An 18,210-nucleotide genomic window follows, 5' to 3' on the forward strand; every position below is an offset into this window, starting at 1 on the left:
TTTTTTTGTCTTTATTTAAATTCCAGTTAGTTAATATACGGTATAACATTAGTTTCAGGTGTGCAATATAGTGATTCAACACTTCCATAATCGCCTGGCACTTATCACAACATATGCACTCCTTAATCCCCATCTCCTTTTTAACCAACCCCCACCCATCAGTTTCTTCTTTAGAGTTAAGAGTCTGAAGAAACCATATTTAAAAAAATAACTCATTATATGATTTCATTATATAAAAGCCTAAAACATTGCATGCTAATTTTGAGCAACAGCAGATAAATATTTGCATGTGGGAGGGCCAGGGCTGGGGTTTTGAGAAAACTTGTGGGAGTGGTTAGTATGTTCATTCTCTTGATTTCAGTGGTGGCTTCCCAGATGTGGATATATATTTGTCAAAATTCATCAAATTGTATACTCTAAATATGTGTATTTTATATTGTGTTAATTACACCTAAATAAAGCTTAAAGATACTATGAAATGTGCCTTTTCAGAAAGTTATGTGAAGAGAAGGAGAGGAAATGACAGAAGTCAAATTAAATAGGTAACTGTAAATAGTTGTTTCTTTACCTTTTTAATTGCTAAGGGATTCTCACTGGAAGTTTTGAAGCACTCCCTGATTTTTCTGCAGGGCTCTGAAATGATGACGCAGAAATATATATTTAGATCAAACAGAAAAAAATTCTACCACATAACATATACATCAGTTGCTGAAATAAATGAGAGTATATCTGGATTTTAACTAAGTCAACTCAGGGATCTGTTGAAAAACTTGCAGGTAGAGTTATACCAGAATAACATAATAAAAGCATATTAAGGGGCGCCTGGGTGGCTCAGTCGGTTGAGTGTCCGACTTCGGCTCAGATCATGATCTCACGGTTCATGAGTTCAGGCCCCACATGAGGCTCTGTGATGACAGCTCAGAACCTGAAGCCTGCTTTGGATTCTGTGTCTCCCTCTCTCTCTGCCCCTTCCCCATATGCGCTCTGTCTCTCTCTGCCTGTCAAAAATAAAAAAAAAAAACTAATAAAAATTTTTTTAAAGCATATTGATATTTACAAAACTAATTCAATGCCCAGGAAGATGATATAAAGAAAGACTAGAAGAATTTTCTTGATCTGGGTAAACTAATTTTTAAAAGTGCACATTTCATATAAAACATGTTTTTCTCTGTTTCCTGTCCATATAGCTGTCACTTTTCCTAATTAAAGAGATTATAGGTGTGCTGTTTGCCCTGTGGCCACAAGCAGAGGATGTGTATTGAGTTATAATTACATTTTTAATTATATTTCTTATTTCATCAGTCTCTCAACCTTACACATTTCATAGCATCATCTAACTAAATCACTTTAAACCATTTAAATATTTGCTTAATTTCATTTTGCATTAATTTAAATAAAGCTATATTCTCTGTAAATAATGCTATCATTTTACATAGTCAACAGAAACAATTTCTTAAAAGATGCAAAGATTTTGTGCATATTCCCAACAGTAACTGAATTCGTTAGTTCTAGCTGAAGAGAGAAAACCATTGTAAAGTTACCTCTCCAGAAGAGAACAGGAAGTAGGAAGAACAAAGTTATGGGTGGTGGTCTATTAAGGTAGTGGTCACTTCGGGGAAACAGAAACCACTCTATTTTAAGCAAAAATGTAAATAAGACAGGGAATGCGGTATTTGCAACATCACTGGAAGGGCTGGAGCAGTGAAATCTGGCGTTGACCCTCACAAATCACTTCAAGAACGTCTTGCACCTGGCCCGCCAGGGGGCACAGCCTTTATGGGGGGCGGGGGGGAAGGGGAGTCAGGATGCCACTGACACTTGAGTTGCTGTCACATCACTGAGGCTAAAGATGAGGCACTGGAACATGCTGCAATCTGACAGCCACCGTATTTGCTGACTTGGCATCTGACACCCATAAATCCAGCATCTGAACACTGGGATATTGTAGCAGGAAAACCCCATGTCTCCAGTCATGCTTGAGAGCAGACAGCAACCAAAACGATGACCTTAGCCCCACATCTGAAATATACATCTGATCAGGTGGCAACACTTAACTCCCATTAGGGGACTCTTGCAAACCTAACTGTTAAGTTTCTGGGTTTTATGGTATAGGAAGGAACACCCAACAGTAGGTGGAATGTGTGGGCTTTATCCTCTACTGCTGGTGGAAAGGAAGAGGAACTCTTTGAAAGGATGAAATGAGTTAGCAAGCACGAAGACCTTAGAATGGAATCACATAGGAAGTACTCTACTAATGATGCCTCTTATTGTAGCTTTTTGAAAAACAATATTATTTTACCGCACTATACCAAAACAATCTCAGGTGCCCTGAAACTTTTAATAATGGCAGGTAACTGTACAGGACAAGAGAAGGAGAACTGGAAGCAATTTCCAATACCCAGAGTTCCTTCTATTTTACCTAGCCCTTTAGATTTTGCCATGCTGTGCTTTTTAAAATATGATAGTGCAGGATGTACAACACTGTGATTTGATATATGTATATATTGCAAAATGATCACAGTTAAGTGTAGTTAACTATCACCTTGCAAAATTATCAATATTTTTCTTGTGCTGAAAAATTTTACATCTACTTTCATAACTTCCAAATATACAAGACAGTATTGTGAACTGTAGTCATCATGGTATTCTGTTGATTAATCCCTTTTCATTTCAATTCAATAAACATTATTTAATTAAAATTTTTTTACTGAAGATCAAACACTGTACTGGGACCTGGGGAGATACCAAGGATACCAGAAACACAGAAGGGAATAAGCCTGGTCCCTGACCTTCAGGAGCTGGCCATCCAGCAGGGAGAAATGTAAACATGTAATTCCATCCCTACTGCATTTCCCTGACTCACTTTTTGTCCGCAGTAGGTTCCCTATCATGTTGGGTAAACATTCATTTTCAGTATCTCTTAAGCTACTTTTGTTGGAATTAGAGACTAGAACCACACCAAATATGTCTTGGGCTACTGAAATGAGATTAGGAGAATAAAAAAATTTTATAATGAATAACCTGTTTCACAGTGAGAAATCACTGCAGCTATGTTGGCTGCTATATTTTAAAATCGCTGCAGTTATATTAGCAATCATACAGACTATCCCCCCTACCACCTCTGGTTGTTTGCAGGAGACCTCAGGAAAGATTTCATTAGTCGCAAGGGACTCACCAGAATGAGGCCGAGGGGGCATTTTGATATGGTTTGGGGCCGGTGTGACTTCTCTGACAGGACTCTCCAGGGTCGCAGTGCTGGGTGGGTAACCGCATTTGGCAAATGGTGTCTCATCCTTCTCTAAGTGGTTGAACTGGCCAACACCCCACAATGTTCCCAGTGAGTTCTCATCATCATTCACAGTACAGATGGGAATGTTATTCAAACCTAGTTGAGTAAGGATAAAAAGACCAAAAAAAAAAAAAAAAAACCAGATTAGGTTTCTGGCAGGTTTTCTCTGAATGATCAGCAATTTCCCAATTCGATATTAAGTGTATATAAGATGTCAGACTCCAAATCGTATGAATGAATGCTAGGTGGATATTCTTTGAAAGTCAGTGTAGCAAATTATGTTCGCAATACATGCTTCCTTAAAATGTTCTGCCATCTCGTTAGCCTTGAGAACCAGGCTCACATCTTTGATCTTAGTCGGATAGTCAAGTGGAATAGATCTGCCTCTATCCCAGACAGACGCCTCATTTCCCAAGTTTTGATAATGACCAAGCGGGATTATGATAGCCCTTTTCATGAACAGTACATTTAGATGTTTGAAAGCATCCAAAATGTCTCAATATAATAAGGCCTCCTAAAAGACATACACTGGCTCTTTTTTCGTACTGGCAAAAGATATAGACAGCTGTATAAGCTAGGAACAGGAGGCAGGAGGAGGTAGATTATGAGCGAGGTAAGGAAGGAAAAAGCAGTGCAAAGCAAACTCCTTCCTCATGTCCAAGGCTTCTAGGCTCCTTCACTCTCCTGTAACAGCTATTTGCTTCTGGGTCATATATCGAGTTATAGACATATCTTCTTTTCGGTATAAACACTATGTCATGACGTGTCGGACAGTTTAGGAAATGAGGGTGTATAGGACATTGCTCGATGTTAATCCGTGAATTATGAGAGATAGTAATAGGCAGCTGTCTTGTTTCCAAGAAGTTGCACAAGAAGCTTCTGGATAGTGTTGTTTTTTTGTTTTTTTGTTTTGGTTTTTGTGCCCATTTTCTTCTAAATTTCCTTCTAGTACTATCAGTCCCCCCTTCTTACCTATCTGCTCAAATGACATCATAAAGATCTTTGCTGAAACCCCTGTCTGAAATGCACCCCTTCACACTCTGTTCCGTTATGCCTTTTTATTTTTCTCATAGCATTTGTCCCTTGTCATATCTGTTTGCACATTGCTGGGCTGAGCTGTCCTAGAGTGTAAGCTTCATGAAAGCATGGATTTTGTGTGTTTGGTTTGCTACTCTATTCCCAGTGTCTAGAACAGTGCCTGGCACAAAGTAGGTGCTCTATGATTATTTATCAAATGAATGAATAACACAGCCATATATAAAGCTTTTATTTAGTCTGATACTTAGAACTTTACTGATAGTAACTGGTTCCATATAGAAATGAGAATAACATTTTTAAAGATAGCATCACATCTTACCATTTTATCTTAAACACCTGAGATAGTGATTGGCCCAGGTGTATGGTGAAAAACTGCCCACCAAATGAAATAAATAAAAGATTAACATGAAGACAAATCAAGGGGAAAATCCTTATTTTCTCTGCTATCTCCTTTAATTAAAAAATGGTGATACATAATACGAAAGAATTCAGATTCTATCTATCCAACAGTTGGGAAAGAACTACCCAGAAATGTAGAAAGTGGAAGGGCACTAAAGTGGTTTCAGAGTCAAATGGGACAATATTAAATGATTTAAAGCTAGTCAGGGAAATGTAAAACTCAACCCAGCAGTGAAGAAGATTAGGACAACATTGGTGGGAGTTTCATTAACTGCTTTGAATATACAGGAGAATTAGGTTATGGAGTTTTGGGCCTAGGAATGACCAGCTCCCCCTATAGGGCATCAAATTTGTGTTACCTTTGTAATTATGAGGGACTCACCTTGTGGGAGAGTGTCACCAGAAGATTCAAATATCACATTCCTATCTAATTTTCTAATATGCAGCCCCAGTTTAATGAGAACATACTCTCATTTTATCTTTTTGTCCAAGGTAATTGTTTCCTTAGTTGATGAGTGTGCTCTAATATTGGGTTAAGTTAAATTTTAAATGTTAAAACAAAAAGGTTTAGAATTGTTATTTTAAAATTTGATTTAAAAATAATAAGTAACTGCAATAATCATTATTGTGTACAAAACTTTCCACCAAAGATGCCAAAAATATTTACTATTAGCATAGCTGGTGTTGTAAAAGTATTAGTATTCCATTTCACACCATCCTCTCCAGGCCAAGGATGACCCAGCCTCCACAGACCAGCAGGGGAGTGGGGGTGTGGTCTGTTTTTCCTCCACGTTGCTCTTCCACTCTCCCTTCCCCACTCACTGCTTCCAGCTCCTCTGGAGTTGGGGTGGAAGATGAAGGAATGGTTAAAGAGACACAGAGTCTTACTTGCCGAATGGTTTTAATTTAGTGTTGAGGCATCTATGAAAGTGGATCCGTGAGACAGAGAAGAAATGCTGGCTCTTTCTCTCATGAGGCATTTTTGTGGGTTCTTTGGAGACCCTTGGTTGAGGAAATCTCTGATACTGTTCAGTCATGGATAATGTACCTACCAGAAAATTATTAACATCTCTTCCTTCCCACCTTCACACCAGGCAAAATGTCACCAGCCTCTTTTGGCTGGAGTTGTCCTATTATAGTGGTTAGTCCTCTTGGGCTGGGTACCTGTAAGACAGTTCTTGACCAGCTTCCTCCTGAGTGTCCACTCTAGCCCAAAGGAAACAAGGCCCTTTGCCTAGTCTTCTGTGGGAGAGCAACTTAATCCCAGTCTTTGTGCCACTGACATAGCTAGCTTCAGGCAGCTCCAGTTGGCTCTTGTCTTTAGATTTTAGAAGAGAATCAGACACCATTCTCTGTCTTCCATAGCATAGAAGATACAGAACAAGTTCACCCCAAGAATAGTCTCCCCATATTCCACTGCAGAAACAGTACAGGGCAGACCAGGAACAGCACAGGCAAGGATCTTGCTAGCCAGTGAGATCTCAGTCTCCTCTCTAGACCCTCCGTTCTCCATAAATGGTCCCCTGGGAAAGCCCTGAAGGTACTGGTGAAGGCAGCTACTACTGTTCATCATGGAGGGGAGGGGGAGTACACAGCACCCCAAAGACTCTTGTCAAAGAAATCCTCACTCTCTTTCCTTTTCATGAACTTTTACTCTTCTCTAAAGCAAAAGAGCCTGGAGATAAGCTACCATGGTAGAGCCAGTTTTTAAATCACCTCTTAGCAAGTCATGCACAAATGATCTTGAAATTTGGCTTTAGCCAAAGTTCTGGAAACAAGAAAAGTCTCATTTAATCCCATGACTAAATATAATGCTTTTTTTCTATGCAGTAGTGACACTCAAATTTCTTTGGCTGTTGTGTCCTTTGTTCAAGCACATTTTACTCCATCTTTGTCTCCTGCACAGATTTCTAAGACTCCAGAACACAGCTCAAAAACCTCTGCCAAGCAAATGTAAGATTTTAATATCCTCAGGTCTATAAATTCAAACTTTCTCTATTCTATGTGATAGAAGAGGTTGTAGAGATCACTAGTTTGTAAATTAAATGAAAAATTTTCATCTCTTACATGCATTTACCTTTCTATGGATGACCCCATTTACTGTTCCCTCTTTCTTTAAAATCACTTCTTTCCATTTTCAGAGACAACATTTTTCAACCCAGCATCTCTGCCCTTTCTTTTCAGTCTCTTTCTCTGGATTTTCTGTGTCTATACATCCCTGTGTTTTTCAGGGTTTTTTGGCATTTCTTTGCTTTCTTGAGCAATAACATTATAGTTTTAACCTACATGTTCCTGCTTTTCAAATCTACTTTATAGACGCATCCAGTCCTTAGGCTCCAAGTCCTTATATCCGTTTCTCTACTTGGTCATTTGCTCCTGAATGTTCCATTGGCACATCGAGTACAACATGGTTGATATGAAGCTTTTAATCTTACCTCCTATATATGTTCTTCCTCCCTTATGCTCAAGACTAATAGTTGGTTCACTATCCACCCAATCAACCAAGCTAAAAAAACTGGTAGTAATTCTAGACTTGTTATTCCATTCCCAAATCCAATAAAGGTCCAACTCCTACTAATTGTTGCTCCTTAATGTTTATCATATGTATCTCTCAATCAAATCTCCGTGAAATGCATTCTTGATACTCCTCCAGTAATTTTCCTATCTCTGTATTACACCTCAACTTTCACCATACTTCTATTATTGCACATAACACACTGTATTATAATTATTTCCTTCTATTTATATCTCCTCCAAACTACACTGTGAGCAGAAACTGGCTTGTGTTGTGTTGTTAGCAGAGTGCCTATATGTATCACAAATAGAGACTTTAACTTGACATTTCTTAGACTGAACAAACTTTTTAAAAAAAAATTTTTTAAATGTTTATTTATTTCTGAGACAGAGATAGAGCATGAGTGGGGGAGGGGCAGAGAGAAAGGGAGACACAGAATCTAAAGCAGGCTCCAGGCTCTAAGCTGTCAGCACAGAGCCCGTCACGGGGCTCGAACTCACAAACCGTGAGATCATGACCTGAGCCAAAGTCGGTCGCTCAACCGACTGAGCCACCCAGGCGTCCCTGAACAAACATACTGATGATTTAATTTTTAAAAGATTTATCACTGATAATAACATTAGATCTCAACAGACTAGAACATTTGAATATTGGTAAAATGGACTATAAGAATTATCTTTGGCGTCAAACTAGTGAAACTAGTTGTAGTGTCCTTTTACTCAGTATGGGCTCAAAGCACTGGCTGTTAACGGCCAAAACAAAGCAGTTTGCTGCTCTCCTCTTTCTCATCCAACTCCAGTTACTAGGCTTTCTAGAATTTGCATGGATATCCTTGAAAGATTTCCAATAAAATTTTCTATTCAATTGAACATATATTTATATGTGAACATATATTACTATCAGCAAGGCTTTGTGGTAGGCATTGTAGGGTGTTTGAAGGCATAAAACTCCATCCCTTGCCTGCCAACAGTTTTATGCTGTAATTATAGGTATAAGATATTCAAGGCAGAATGTGAAATAACATATACAAGAATTATATATTATATATCAAGTATCTGAAAGTCAGAAAAAATATTACACTCAATTTGGTAGTATTTGCCTTCATAGAAAAAAAAGTTCCAATTAAATGCAATGGTTTTCTCATGTGGATTTTGAAAAACTCTTTCATCAGATTTTGCCACAACAATAGATTTCGAGGTCATCTATGACTTCTATTGTAATATCTGTTTGCTTTCTCTTGGCTTTCATTTTCCTGATCTTCTCTAGGAATTTGTCTTTGATGATCATCCCCAGCCATTCTCATTGAATATTGGTTTATCTCATAACCTTCTGATGTTTTTTTTTTTTTCCTCTGTGCTGCTCACCTAAGCTTTTCCTCTTGCTCTGCCCCAAAGTTCAGCCTTCACTTCTCTGCTTACTCTGCCCTGGCCCATTCTCTATCCCTTTCACTTTGATGACTAAGTCCATCTTTTAACTTATCTCCCAACCCCTCGTTAGGCCCCTGCTCCTCTTCCACTTTCTATAATACAGCTAGAATGATTTTTTAAAGAATGAAATCACTTGCTCAAGGACACACAACTAGATAGCTGAGGTAGAACATGAACTCTGTTTAAAAATCTATGAGAGGCTCTAAATTTTACCTGGGTATAATTTAAGCTCCCTTCTTTCCTTACACAAAAATTTACCCAGCACCTCCCATGTGGCAGCCACTCTTTGGGAAATTGAAATAAGTGGTGAGTAAAACAGATATGTCTTCTGTTTTCAAGGAGCTCACAAATTAGCGGAAGGTATTTGATCATAATCAAATAAAAATATTTAGTCACGAGCTGCAATGACTGTGGAGGGGCATCTACCCAAAACCATGCTTTCAGGATGTGCACACTCATCTGTCCACCTGACAGATGTGTCAGCTACTGATGGCTCATGCTGAGTCCCTTCTGGGAATTGCTTCCAGCTGAAGATAGTTCTCATGCACGATGGGAACTTGACCAATGAGTGTTTGGTGGGGGTTACAAAGGCCTTACCCCCTTTCCTCAAGTTGAGATACCTCTACAAAGCCATCCATGGCTCCTTATGGGGCTGACTGAGACCTCTACTGTATCTGTATCACAGCTCAAGTTCTGCTAAATCCTGCTTCCCTTGACTCCTATACATGTTGTTCCTGAGAGCAGCCCCAGTAAATCTCCTTCAAACAGTTCTCCATACTACAGTCTATTTCCAGAGAACCTGACTTAAGACAATTGCTGTGATAGAATACTATGAGAATATAACATAAGTAAATTTAATTTAGATTGAGGATATGGAGCCCAGAATGTCTCTTTTAAGTTACATTTCAAGAAACTTGAAAAATGAGAAACAGCAAGTAATAAGGGAATTTTTGGCAAGAGGAAATAGTATGAGTGAAAATCCAGAGGTTGGAAAAGTCTTATTACGTGTTCAAGGAACTTACGCAAGTCCAGTGTGGTTTATGTACAGTGAAGACAGGTGGGTAGGTATTGATAGGAAATGAGTCAAAAGAGGCAGAGGCCACATACATCATAGGAAACATTTTAGTCTATGTCAAGATAGTCATTATCTTAAGTGCATGTGAAGTCTCTGAAGGATTTTGAGTAGGATATTTAAGCAGTTAAATTTACATTTTAATATGATCTTTCTTGTTGTTCTTAGGAGAGTGGATTGGATGAGGGCAGGGGTGGAAGTAGAGCAGTTAGAAGGCTGCAAATTGCAAAAGTAGTAGTCAGACCAAGGGATAAGAATGGCGTAGAATGGAGCTAGAACCATGGCCATGGGGAGAAGTAGCTTACTTTGCAAAATATTTAGAAAAAAAAGTGATGAGATCAAGGGAAGTATTGCAAGAGGAGAGGAAGGAAGTTCAAGAAGGGACCAAATTTATAGTCCCTTTCCCAACCAAGGGTTAATGCCTGGCACAGAGGATGCCTGTAAGCCTCTGCTCTAACTCCAATGCTGGCATCTGGTCTTAATGTTCAAAACCTGGGCCTCCCTATTGGTTACATATTTTGAACAGTATCCCTGTGCTTACCCACCAGAATCATCAAGTAGCCCAAATGTTGAGAAAGGGAAACATTCTAGGACCTTGAGTCACCTTACCTTTGATGTGGCACACCCTTCTAGGATGAGGGGTGTGCCGGACTAGAAAACAACCTCCATTTCTAGCCATAATATGGCTGCATTTGCTCTCAAACTGAGGAGCAGACATTGGGGACTTGAGGCTCATGTTCTCGGGATGTTGGTTTGCCCCTCTCCACTGTTGCCACAAAATGTCTTGGGGTTCTACCTGGTAACTTCGCTTCCAGAGGTGCTCTGACCCTGAAATCATAAAATGACAATCATTCTGATGAGGGGTTCTTGACATTTCTTACACATCAAATATTTCTTCATTGCTTGCACTGCTGAGTTGTTTCCCTTGTCAAAGCAATGTGAGGCTATTATACTTTCAGATTAAATTTTTGTAAACATTGAAATGAATTCGGGTATGGGTGGAAGCAAAGAATTTTTCCCTGGAAAATTCAAAACATTTGTGAGAAGCTTAAAATACACTCTATATTTAGTTACATTTAAGGTCACTTTGTTAGCTTACCAACATAAAAATAACAGGTTATCAATTTTGATATAGTAAATGAAAATGATAGCTTTAAAATACAATACCCACAAATATGCTTTACATGAATACACCTTTCATATTATGATATAATATACATATGAAGACCTTTCATATTATACTTTAAGAAAATCAGTTTGTTTGTTTGTTTTTTAAGTAGGCTTCACCCTCAGCACAGAGCTCAATGCTGAGCTTGAACTCACAACCCTGAGATCAGGAGTCCAATGCTTAACCAACTGAGCCACCCAGGTACCCCTAGAAAACCACCTTCTTAAATTTGTATCATCTTCTGAGAGGATGGTAAAACCTAAAAATAAGGGGGGTAAATCTGATAAAAGAATGATATTGTACCTACAATTGATAAACTGGAGAACATTTGACATGTTGTTTGTAATTTTCAGTATTATTTAATGATTTTCTTTCAATCACTCTGGAATTATTTATTAGATAGCTAAAGTGTCATAGGCCTAAGGGATCAAAGATAATGTTATGGCTCTTAGGGAATTTACAATTACGTGGGGGGAAAGTTCTGGATTACTAACATAGGAAAGAGTTAAACAAACTTTCTTAAAGATAACATATTACTAGAGCACCTGAGTGTCTCAGTCAGTTAAGCATCCAACTCTTGATTTCATCTCAGGTCATGATCTCATGGTTTGTGGGATTGAGCCCTACATTGGGCTCTGCACTGACAACCTGGAGCCTGCTTGGGATTCTCTCTCTTCCTCTCTCTCTGCCCCTCCCCACTCATGTTCTCTCTCTCTCTCTCTCAAAATAAATAAACTTTAAAAAAATGGCATGCTATCTTGAAATATAAAGAAGGGTTTTTTTCTGGTGTTTGTTGTATATTTCCTATCTTACGTAGCTATCTTATTCATGATAGCAGGACTAGGAAATTCATATTTTATTTCTAACCATGGCAGGGAGTTTTTCTGGTCAGAATAATTTTCAGCATCAAAATATGTCCATATTCTAGAAATTGCTCTCAAGATTTTGTTGGGGCAGACATTTTTAGTTCATTGACTACTTTTTAGACCAAAGAATCTGTGTTCAAGTTTTCCATGGTATACATTCAGAGTGTATGGTATATGTTATCAGTCCTGTTACCACAAATACCTAACGTTCATAAATTCTAAAACTATTCTAGGCTAAATAAAATATGTTAAAATATTTGAACTCATAAAGTACTATTATCTATCAATAAAAAATATTTTCTTATTGTTCCTGATAAATAATGAGTTAATTCCAGCCTCTTTGTGTAACCCAAACTTAGCCTTACTCATTCTTTCTGTGTGGGACCTTTTGCACAATTAAGTCAGTAAATTCATTTTTTATCTGTATTGGAGGAAAAGGGTACAATAGACAATTTGGAGAGTGGAACTTTCAAGTTAACTTTCAAGTTAAAGTGAACTGAAACTTTAAAATGAGATGTATGGTCCCAGCTTTTCCATTAACAAGCTAAGTCACCATGGATCAATTATTTTATTTCCTAGATTTTTATTTTTTCATCTGAAACCTGATGAGATTGACTGAGACATCAGCTAGAATGTTCAGCTATTCTACTGGGTGTGTCTTACCCTCATTAATCCTTTCTTAGGTTAATTTGAAGGGTAATGACATACTTCAAATTCTGGTATTAAAGGTCAATAAACAATGAAGAAAACTCTTTCTCCTCTTATAAAAAAAACAGTGCCTTCAAGAAGTCTGGAATTCATCTTGCTTTTATATTTTAAAATATGCTATAGGGCTTTCTTTTGTATTACAGAAAATTTAATTACCTGATGTTGTGGCTTTTATTGTTTCTTTTGGAGGTTTTGAAATAATGTCAAAGGGATTCAGGCAATATGTAAATATTTTATCCACATATATCATTAAAAATTTTACAAAATCCAATATACATTATGTACTGTTGAAAGTCTGACTTACACTTAAGTTTTCAGAAATTAGATAAATGGAAAAGTCTGGACAAAGTTGTACTTTGAATTGTTCTAGCAAGTGATCTAATAATGAAAAAATAAAGCTATCTCAAACCTGAAGAAAAGTGAAACTATATTTTTCCCTGCAAAAGTTCTTAAAACAATGTCTCCCACAGACTGGGAGAAAATATTCTGAAACACATATATGATAAAGGACTTGTATCCAGAGTAACAAAGAACACTTAAAACTCAACATTAAGAAAACAAATAGCCAAATTAATAACTAGGTGAAAAAGGTGAATAAACACCTCATCAAAGAAGATTATCAGATGAAAAATAAGCACGCATATAAAAAGATACTCAACATCACTTATCATTAGGGAACTGCAAATTAAAATAATGACATAGCACTACTCACTTATTAGAATGGCTAAAGTCCAAAATACTGACAATGCTGGCAGGAATGTGGAGCAACGGGAACTCTCACTCATTGCCAGTGGGAACACAAAATGGTACAGCCACTTTGGAAGACAGGTTGGAAGTTTCTTTCAAAACTACACATACTCTTACCATAGATCCAGCAATTGTACTCCTAGGTGTTTACCCAAAAGGATTTGAACTCATGTCCACAGAGAAACCTACACATGAATGTTTATTCATAATTGTCAAAAAATGGAAGCAACCAGGGTGTCCTTCAATAGGTGAATGGATAAATTGTAGTACCTCCATACAGTGGAATACTATTCAGTAATAAAAAGAAATGAGCTATCAAGTCATGAAAAGACATGGAAGAATGTATGTTGTTAGAATGTATGTTGTTAGAAGCCAGTTTGAAAAGCCTACACACTGAGTGATTCCCACTACATAACATTCTGGAAGAAGCAAAACTATGGAGACAGTAAAAAGATCAGTGGTTGCCAGAAGTTCTAGAGGGACAGTGGGGGAATAATGAATAGATGGAGATCAGGGGATTTTTAGCACAGTGAAACCAGCCTGTAGTATACTGTTCTATACTGTAGTTGTGGATATATGACATCATGCATTTGTTGAAAGCTACAGAACTGTACAACACAGAGTGAATGGTAATGTAAACTATGGACTTTAGTTAATAATAATGTATAGTTTTTGTTCATAAATTGTGACAAATGTAACACACTAGTGAAGATGTGAATAATAGGGGAGACTGGGCAGGGGCGATATATGGAACTCCCTGTACTTTCTGCTTAATTTTTCTGCAAGCTTAAAAACTACTGTAAAAAATAAAGTCTATTAATGTAAAAAACAAAAAAAGAAACTAACTCAAGCCTGAAGAAAAGCAAAACTATTTTAGTTGCTATTAATGATGGCCCACATCTTTCTCTTCCACTTGTTGCCTATATAGATTTTAACACTCCTTAACTGACTGATAATACATTTTGCATTGATTTTAGTGGATATCTTTCCAAAGTTCATGAATTGGCTTAAAATAATATTTCTCTATTTAAAGATTTCTCTTTATTATAAGCATTGATTTGGGGCTATAATTTTTTTAAGACATAAACTCTAAACAAATGAATCATTCATTCTTCTACAAAAGGTTAGATTTTTTCCCCCCAAAGGCAAGAGAAACATGAAAAGAACATGTTATTAAAATAAGGAATTAATAGAGGACCAGAAAATAATTTACTTGTTGATAAACAAGCATAATCTTTGTTAGAGAATCAGAAATCTCATTTATTTTATAATGAAGTGACTAAACATTTTCCTGAACCAATATTAGAGCATCCCATCAATGCAAAATTGGTCAATACATATCATGGACGGACTCTGTAGACGAAATCAGTTATAATAACTTCTGCCATGTGCCATGAATTATTTACAGTTTTGTGATAAATAATAGGTATTTTTTAACTCCAAAACAAACAAAAAACACCACAAAGAAACACACACACACACACACACACACACACACACACACACACATACACACACACACACACACACACACACACACACACTGTTTCCACTATTTTAGCTTAGTAGGTATTTGCTGTATAATATGGGGCAGCAGTTCTCAGCCTTCTTTCCCCACCTGATGCACATGACAGGTGATGTTCGGAAGAAAGACATCGCCATCCCATGTTCAGATTTTAAAGAATGAATTCCACAGTTGTGGTAGAGCAAAGTACTAAAAAAAAAAAAAAATCAATCACCCCAACTATGGTGTGTCAGTAACTGTTGCTCACAGGAGCTGTATAAACAGGTTTTAACTCCAATCTTTCCAAACAGGTAGGCACATGTCATCGCAACTAAACGCCAACAGGTGTGTTAGAAAACTTACCCTTCTTTTATTAATTCCTTTTAAAAGCTAAACAATTTCTAAACATGAGCGTCTTAGTTATTATCAGTAAGTATATTGGGTCTCGCCTCACTGTGTTGCAAAACCTCGGTGGAGCCCTCCTGGCTATGTCCAAAAAGATGTGCTGAGTGAAAGTAGCCAAGTTCCATTTATAATTCTATTCTACTTGTGATGCCAGCATTCTGCTTTTGCCTTGAAGAGGAAGAGAAAAACCTGTACAGTGGTAACTGATGGAAAATCTAATTAAAATTACCCTTTGTCATTCAGGGAATCGTGCAAGCACTTCTGGGAGCAGTATTTCCTTTTCTATAGCCTCTTGAATCTACCTATATATTAGCAAGTCACTGAATTTTATTTAGACTAACATGACAAAAAATCTTCAAAATCTAGAGTTTCAGAGGTATGATTAATCATGTAGTTCTAAATCTGGTCATCGTTACTTTTAAAATATGTAAATCTAGGGGCGCCTGGGTAGCTCAGTCAGTTGAACATTCACTTTGGCTTAGGTCATGATCTTGCGGTCTGTGGGTTGGAACCCCGCGTCCGGCCCAGTGCTGACAGCTCAGAGCCTGGAGCCTGCTTCGGATTCTGTGTCTCCCTCTCTCTCTACCTCTCCTCCGCTTGTGTTCTGTCTCTCTCACTCTCAAAAATGAATAAATGCTAAAAAAAAATTTTAACAAACATAAAATATGCCAATCTGTATTAAATATTAATAATCTTAGTCCAAAGTAACACTTATGTAAGATGTATGTTTAAAACAAGAGGATACGACATCTGATCAACAAACAGCATTCCTAGAGATGTAAAGATTGTTATTTAGGTGATGAATGCTGAACCATTTTGCAGGTCACCTCGCCTAAAAGGCATGCCCCTAAGATCTTCACTGCATTCATTGCTCTGCCTACAGGAGACTTTCTCCTAAGGCTAAGGCTTCCTTACCCTTCTCTAAAGTAGTTCCCACCATCTTCCCTCCTGGATCACTGTCTATCCCTAACTCTACTTAGGCGATCTCCATAAGTGCATGTTATTCCCTGGCTTTTTTTTTTTTTTCATTTCTGTGTTTATTTTCCGCTTCTCTCCATAGGATATCATAATCAAGCAGGCAATGGTCTAGTCTAAGTTCTGTATTCCCAATACCTGTCACATAGTATATGTTCAGTATTTGTTAAATGAAGTTGAATGTTATCCACAGAACAAATGTCTTTATCCCACAAACTTAGCTTATTTTATTTGTATGATCTCCTCAAAGACAGGTGGTTTACTTTATTTTTTTTTTAGGTGGTTTACTTTAAAAGATAATACCTCATTACCACAAAACAGATTTATTTGGCCTTCACATAGTCTTGAAAAGAGGATGAACCTGAGATCCATTAACTAAATCATACCTAAACTTTTTGAAAATTATTTTAATGATGAATTTAAAATTATACCTGAGGACAGTTTTTAAAGAAGGTGATCTTGTTCACGGGAACTCAAGGCTATTGATACACTCCAAGCCTCATAATGGGTCTATGCTGAGTTGTCACTGATTTCCTTAAATCTTTGCACTTGAGCTGGGAATTTTTAATTGGCAGAGACAGCCTAATGTCTAATGCATCCAGTAGAATATCACTGTCTCCCTCCAGTTTCTCCCACTGTTGCTACAAAGAGCCCAGGAGGCTCCCTGGTTGTTAAGATACACTGCAAAGCTTAGCAACGTGGTAACATTCCTTAGGGAAATCTGAGTTCCAGAACCTCTTCACCCCATGTTCTCAGAGCTCCACAGCTTGACAAAACCACATGGTAGCAGTGACTTTTCTCAGTTTCAGACATATAATAGTGTTGAATCGAATGAAAGAGAAAGAGAAAAAAGAAAGAGCAATTTTAATGATATTGATACTTTTCTCCATAATTCTGCTTGAAGAATACATACTACCCAAAACTAGGGGGAGAAAATGTGGGTGATTTTAGGATATCCCAGTCATTCTGCTTGGTAGTCAGCATGTCCATGGCAACAACTTGCTCAATAGTATTGAAAAAAAATTGAAATGTTAATTAAAAGTCATAAAGAAACATTAAATAATACAGTTAAAGTCATAGGGTTCCCTGTGAAAAAGGAAGGTGGAATCATACATAGTAATTCCATACATGCACATACATATATACACATACATACATGTGTCCTTCAGCTCTCCGGATTATACATACTAGTGCTTCCTAATATTTTTCTTTTCAGACCACGTATGGTTTTTAATTTCTAAATCAGTCTCTGAAATCAATGTAGATAGTTTCTAAAGGGCAAATACTAGTTTAAAACAATGCAAGGATACAGTCTAATTCGGTCTGGATTTTTTTTGTTGTTTGGCCCCAAGAATTAAAGGCTAAATATCTCCTCTTGCCTATAACCCATTCAGGACTTGTACCACACTATTTTTCTGTATTTTATGGAAGATTCAAACAATTTTCTAATGTAATTTTGACATTTTGAAATGTTCATGCTACATTTTGTATCAGGAATTTGCTTTCCACAGCTAGTCGTAGAGACTTATTTCTTCTTCACTTGAGAGAGTCCAAGAGTCCAAGGTTGGTATGGAAGCTCCATGGTGTCATTTGGAGCCTAGACTTGTTCCACATTTTGGTCCATCTTCCTTGATATGTGGCTTCCCTCCTTGAAGCTAACTCTTATCCAAGATGGTTCCTGAAGTTCCAGTCATCTGAATGGCTACTATATTACAGACATCAAATGCACAGTGCCGGCAGACAAGAAAAGGAAAGAGGGGTGAGTACAGACAAGGACATGATGGCTATGTGCTCCCTCCATAAAAGCCTTTTCATGAGTCCCAGACAATAATCTAGGTGCCTTGATCACTTCTAGCTGCAAGGTGGGGATAGAAAGTATAGCTTCTTCACAGGGCATATTGCCACTGATTTCTCAAAGAGGGGCTCAGTTACCAAAAGAAGAGTGAGATAAGGTATATTGGGTTATAAACAGTTTCTACCACAGATCCTGACATTATACCTGACCCCTGTGGAAGAGGTTCTGACACTCTACGCAGTTGCACCTTTCATTAGAGAGGGTGAAGCGTCCATCAGAGGGAGACATACCCCTGGCTATGT

At 37.6% G+C, this 18,210-nt stretch overlaps 1 protein-coding gene across 2 annotated transcripts in view; it reads right to left on the reverse strand.

The window, feature by feature from the left end:
* CUNH4orf17 (chromosome unknown C4orf17 homolog) overlaps window positions 1-17,814 on the reverse strand; it is a 36,018-nt gene extending 18,204 nt beyond the window's left edge. The window contains exons 1-4 of one of the 2 annotated variants that reach the window (XM_019415665.2): window positions 17,654-17,814; window positions 10,350-10,568; window positions 3,176-3,385; window positions 569-633 (exon numbers count right to left, since the gene is read on the reverse strand). In XM_019415665.2, the coding sequence (XP_019271210.2) occupies window positions 569-633; window positions 3,176-3,385; window positions 10,350-10,476 (402 nt within the window). In that variant the 5' untranslated portion in view covers window positions 10,477-10,568; window positions 17,654-17,814. Of the gene's footprint in view, window positions 1-568; window positions 634-3,175; window positions 3,386-10,349; window positions 10,569-16,544; window positions 16,788-17,653 lie in introns of those variants that run through there. The other variant, XM_019415659.2, reaches the window with a different exon arrangement.
* Window positions 17,815-18,210: the final 396 nt, after the last annotated feature.

This window comes from Panthera pardus, unplaced genomic scaffold (assembly GCF_024362965.1).
Source record: "Panthera pardus isolate Hobbes unplaced genomic scaffold, ASM2436296v1 HiC_scaffold_13, whole genome shotgun sequence".
Classification (NCBI taxonomy): Eukaryota; Metazoa; Chordata; class Mammalia; order Carnivora; family Felidae; genus Panthera; species Panthera pardus.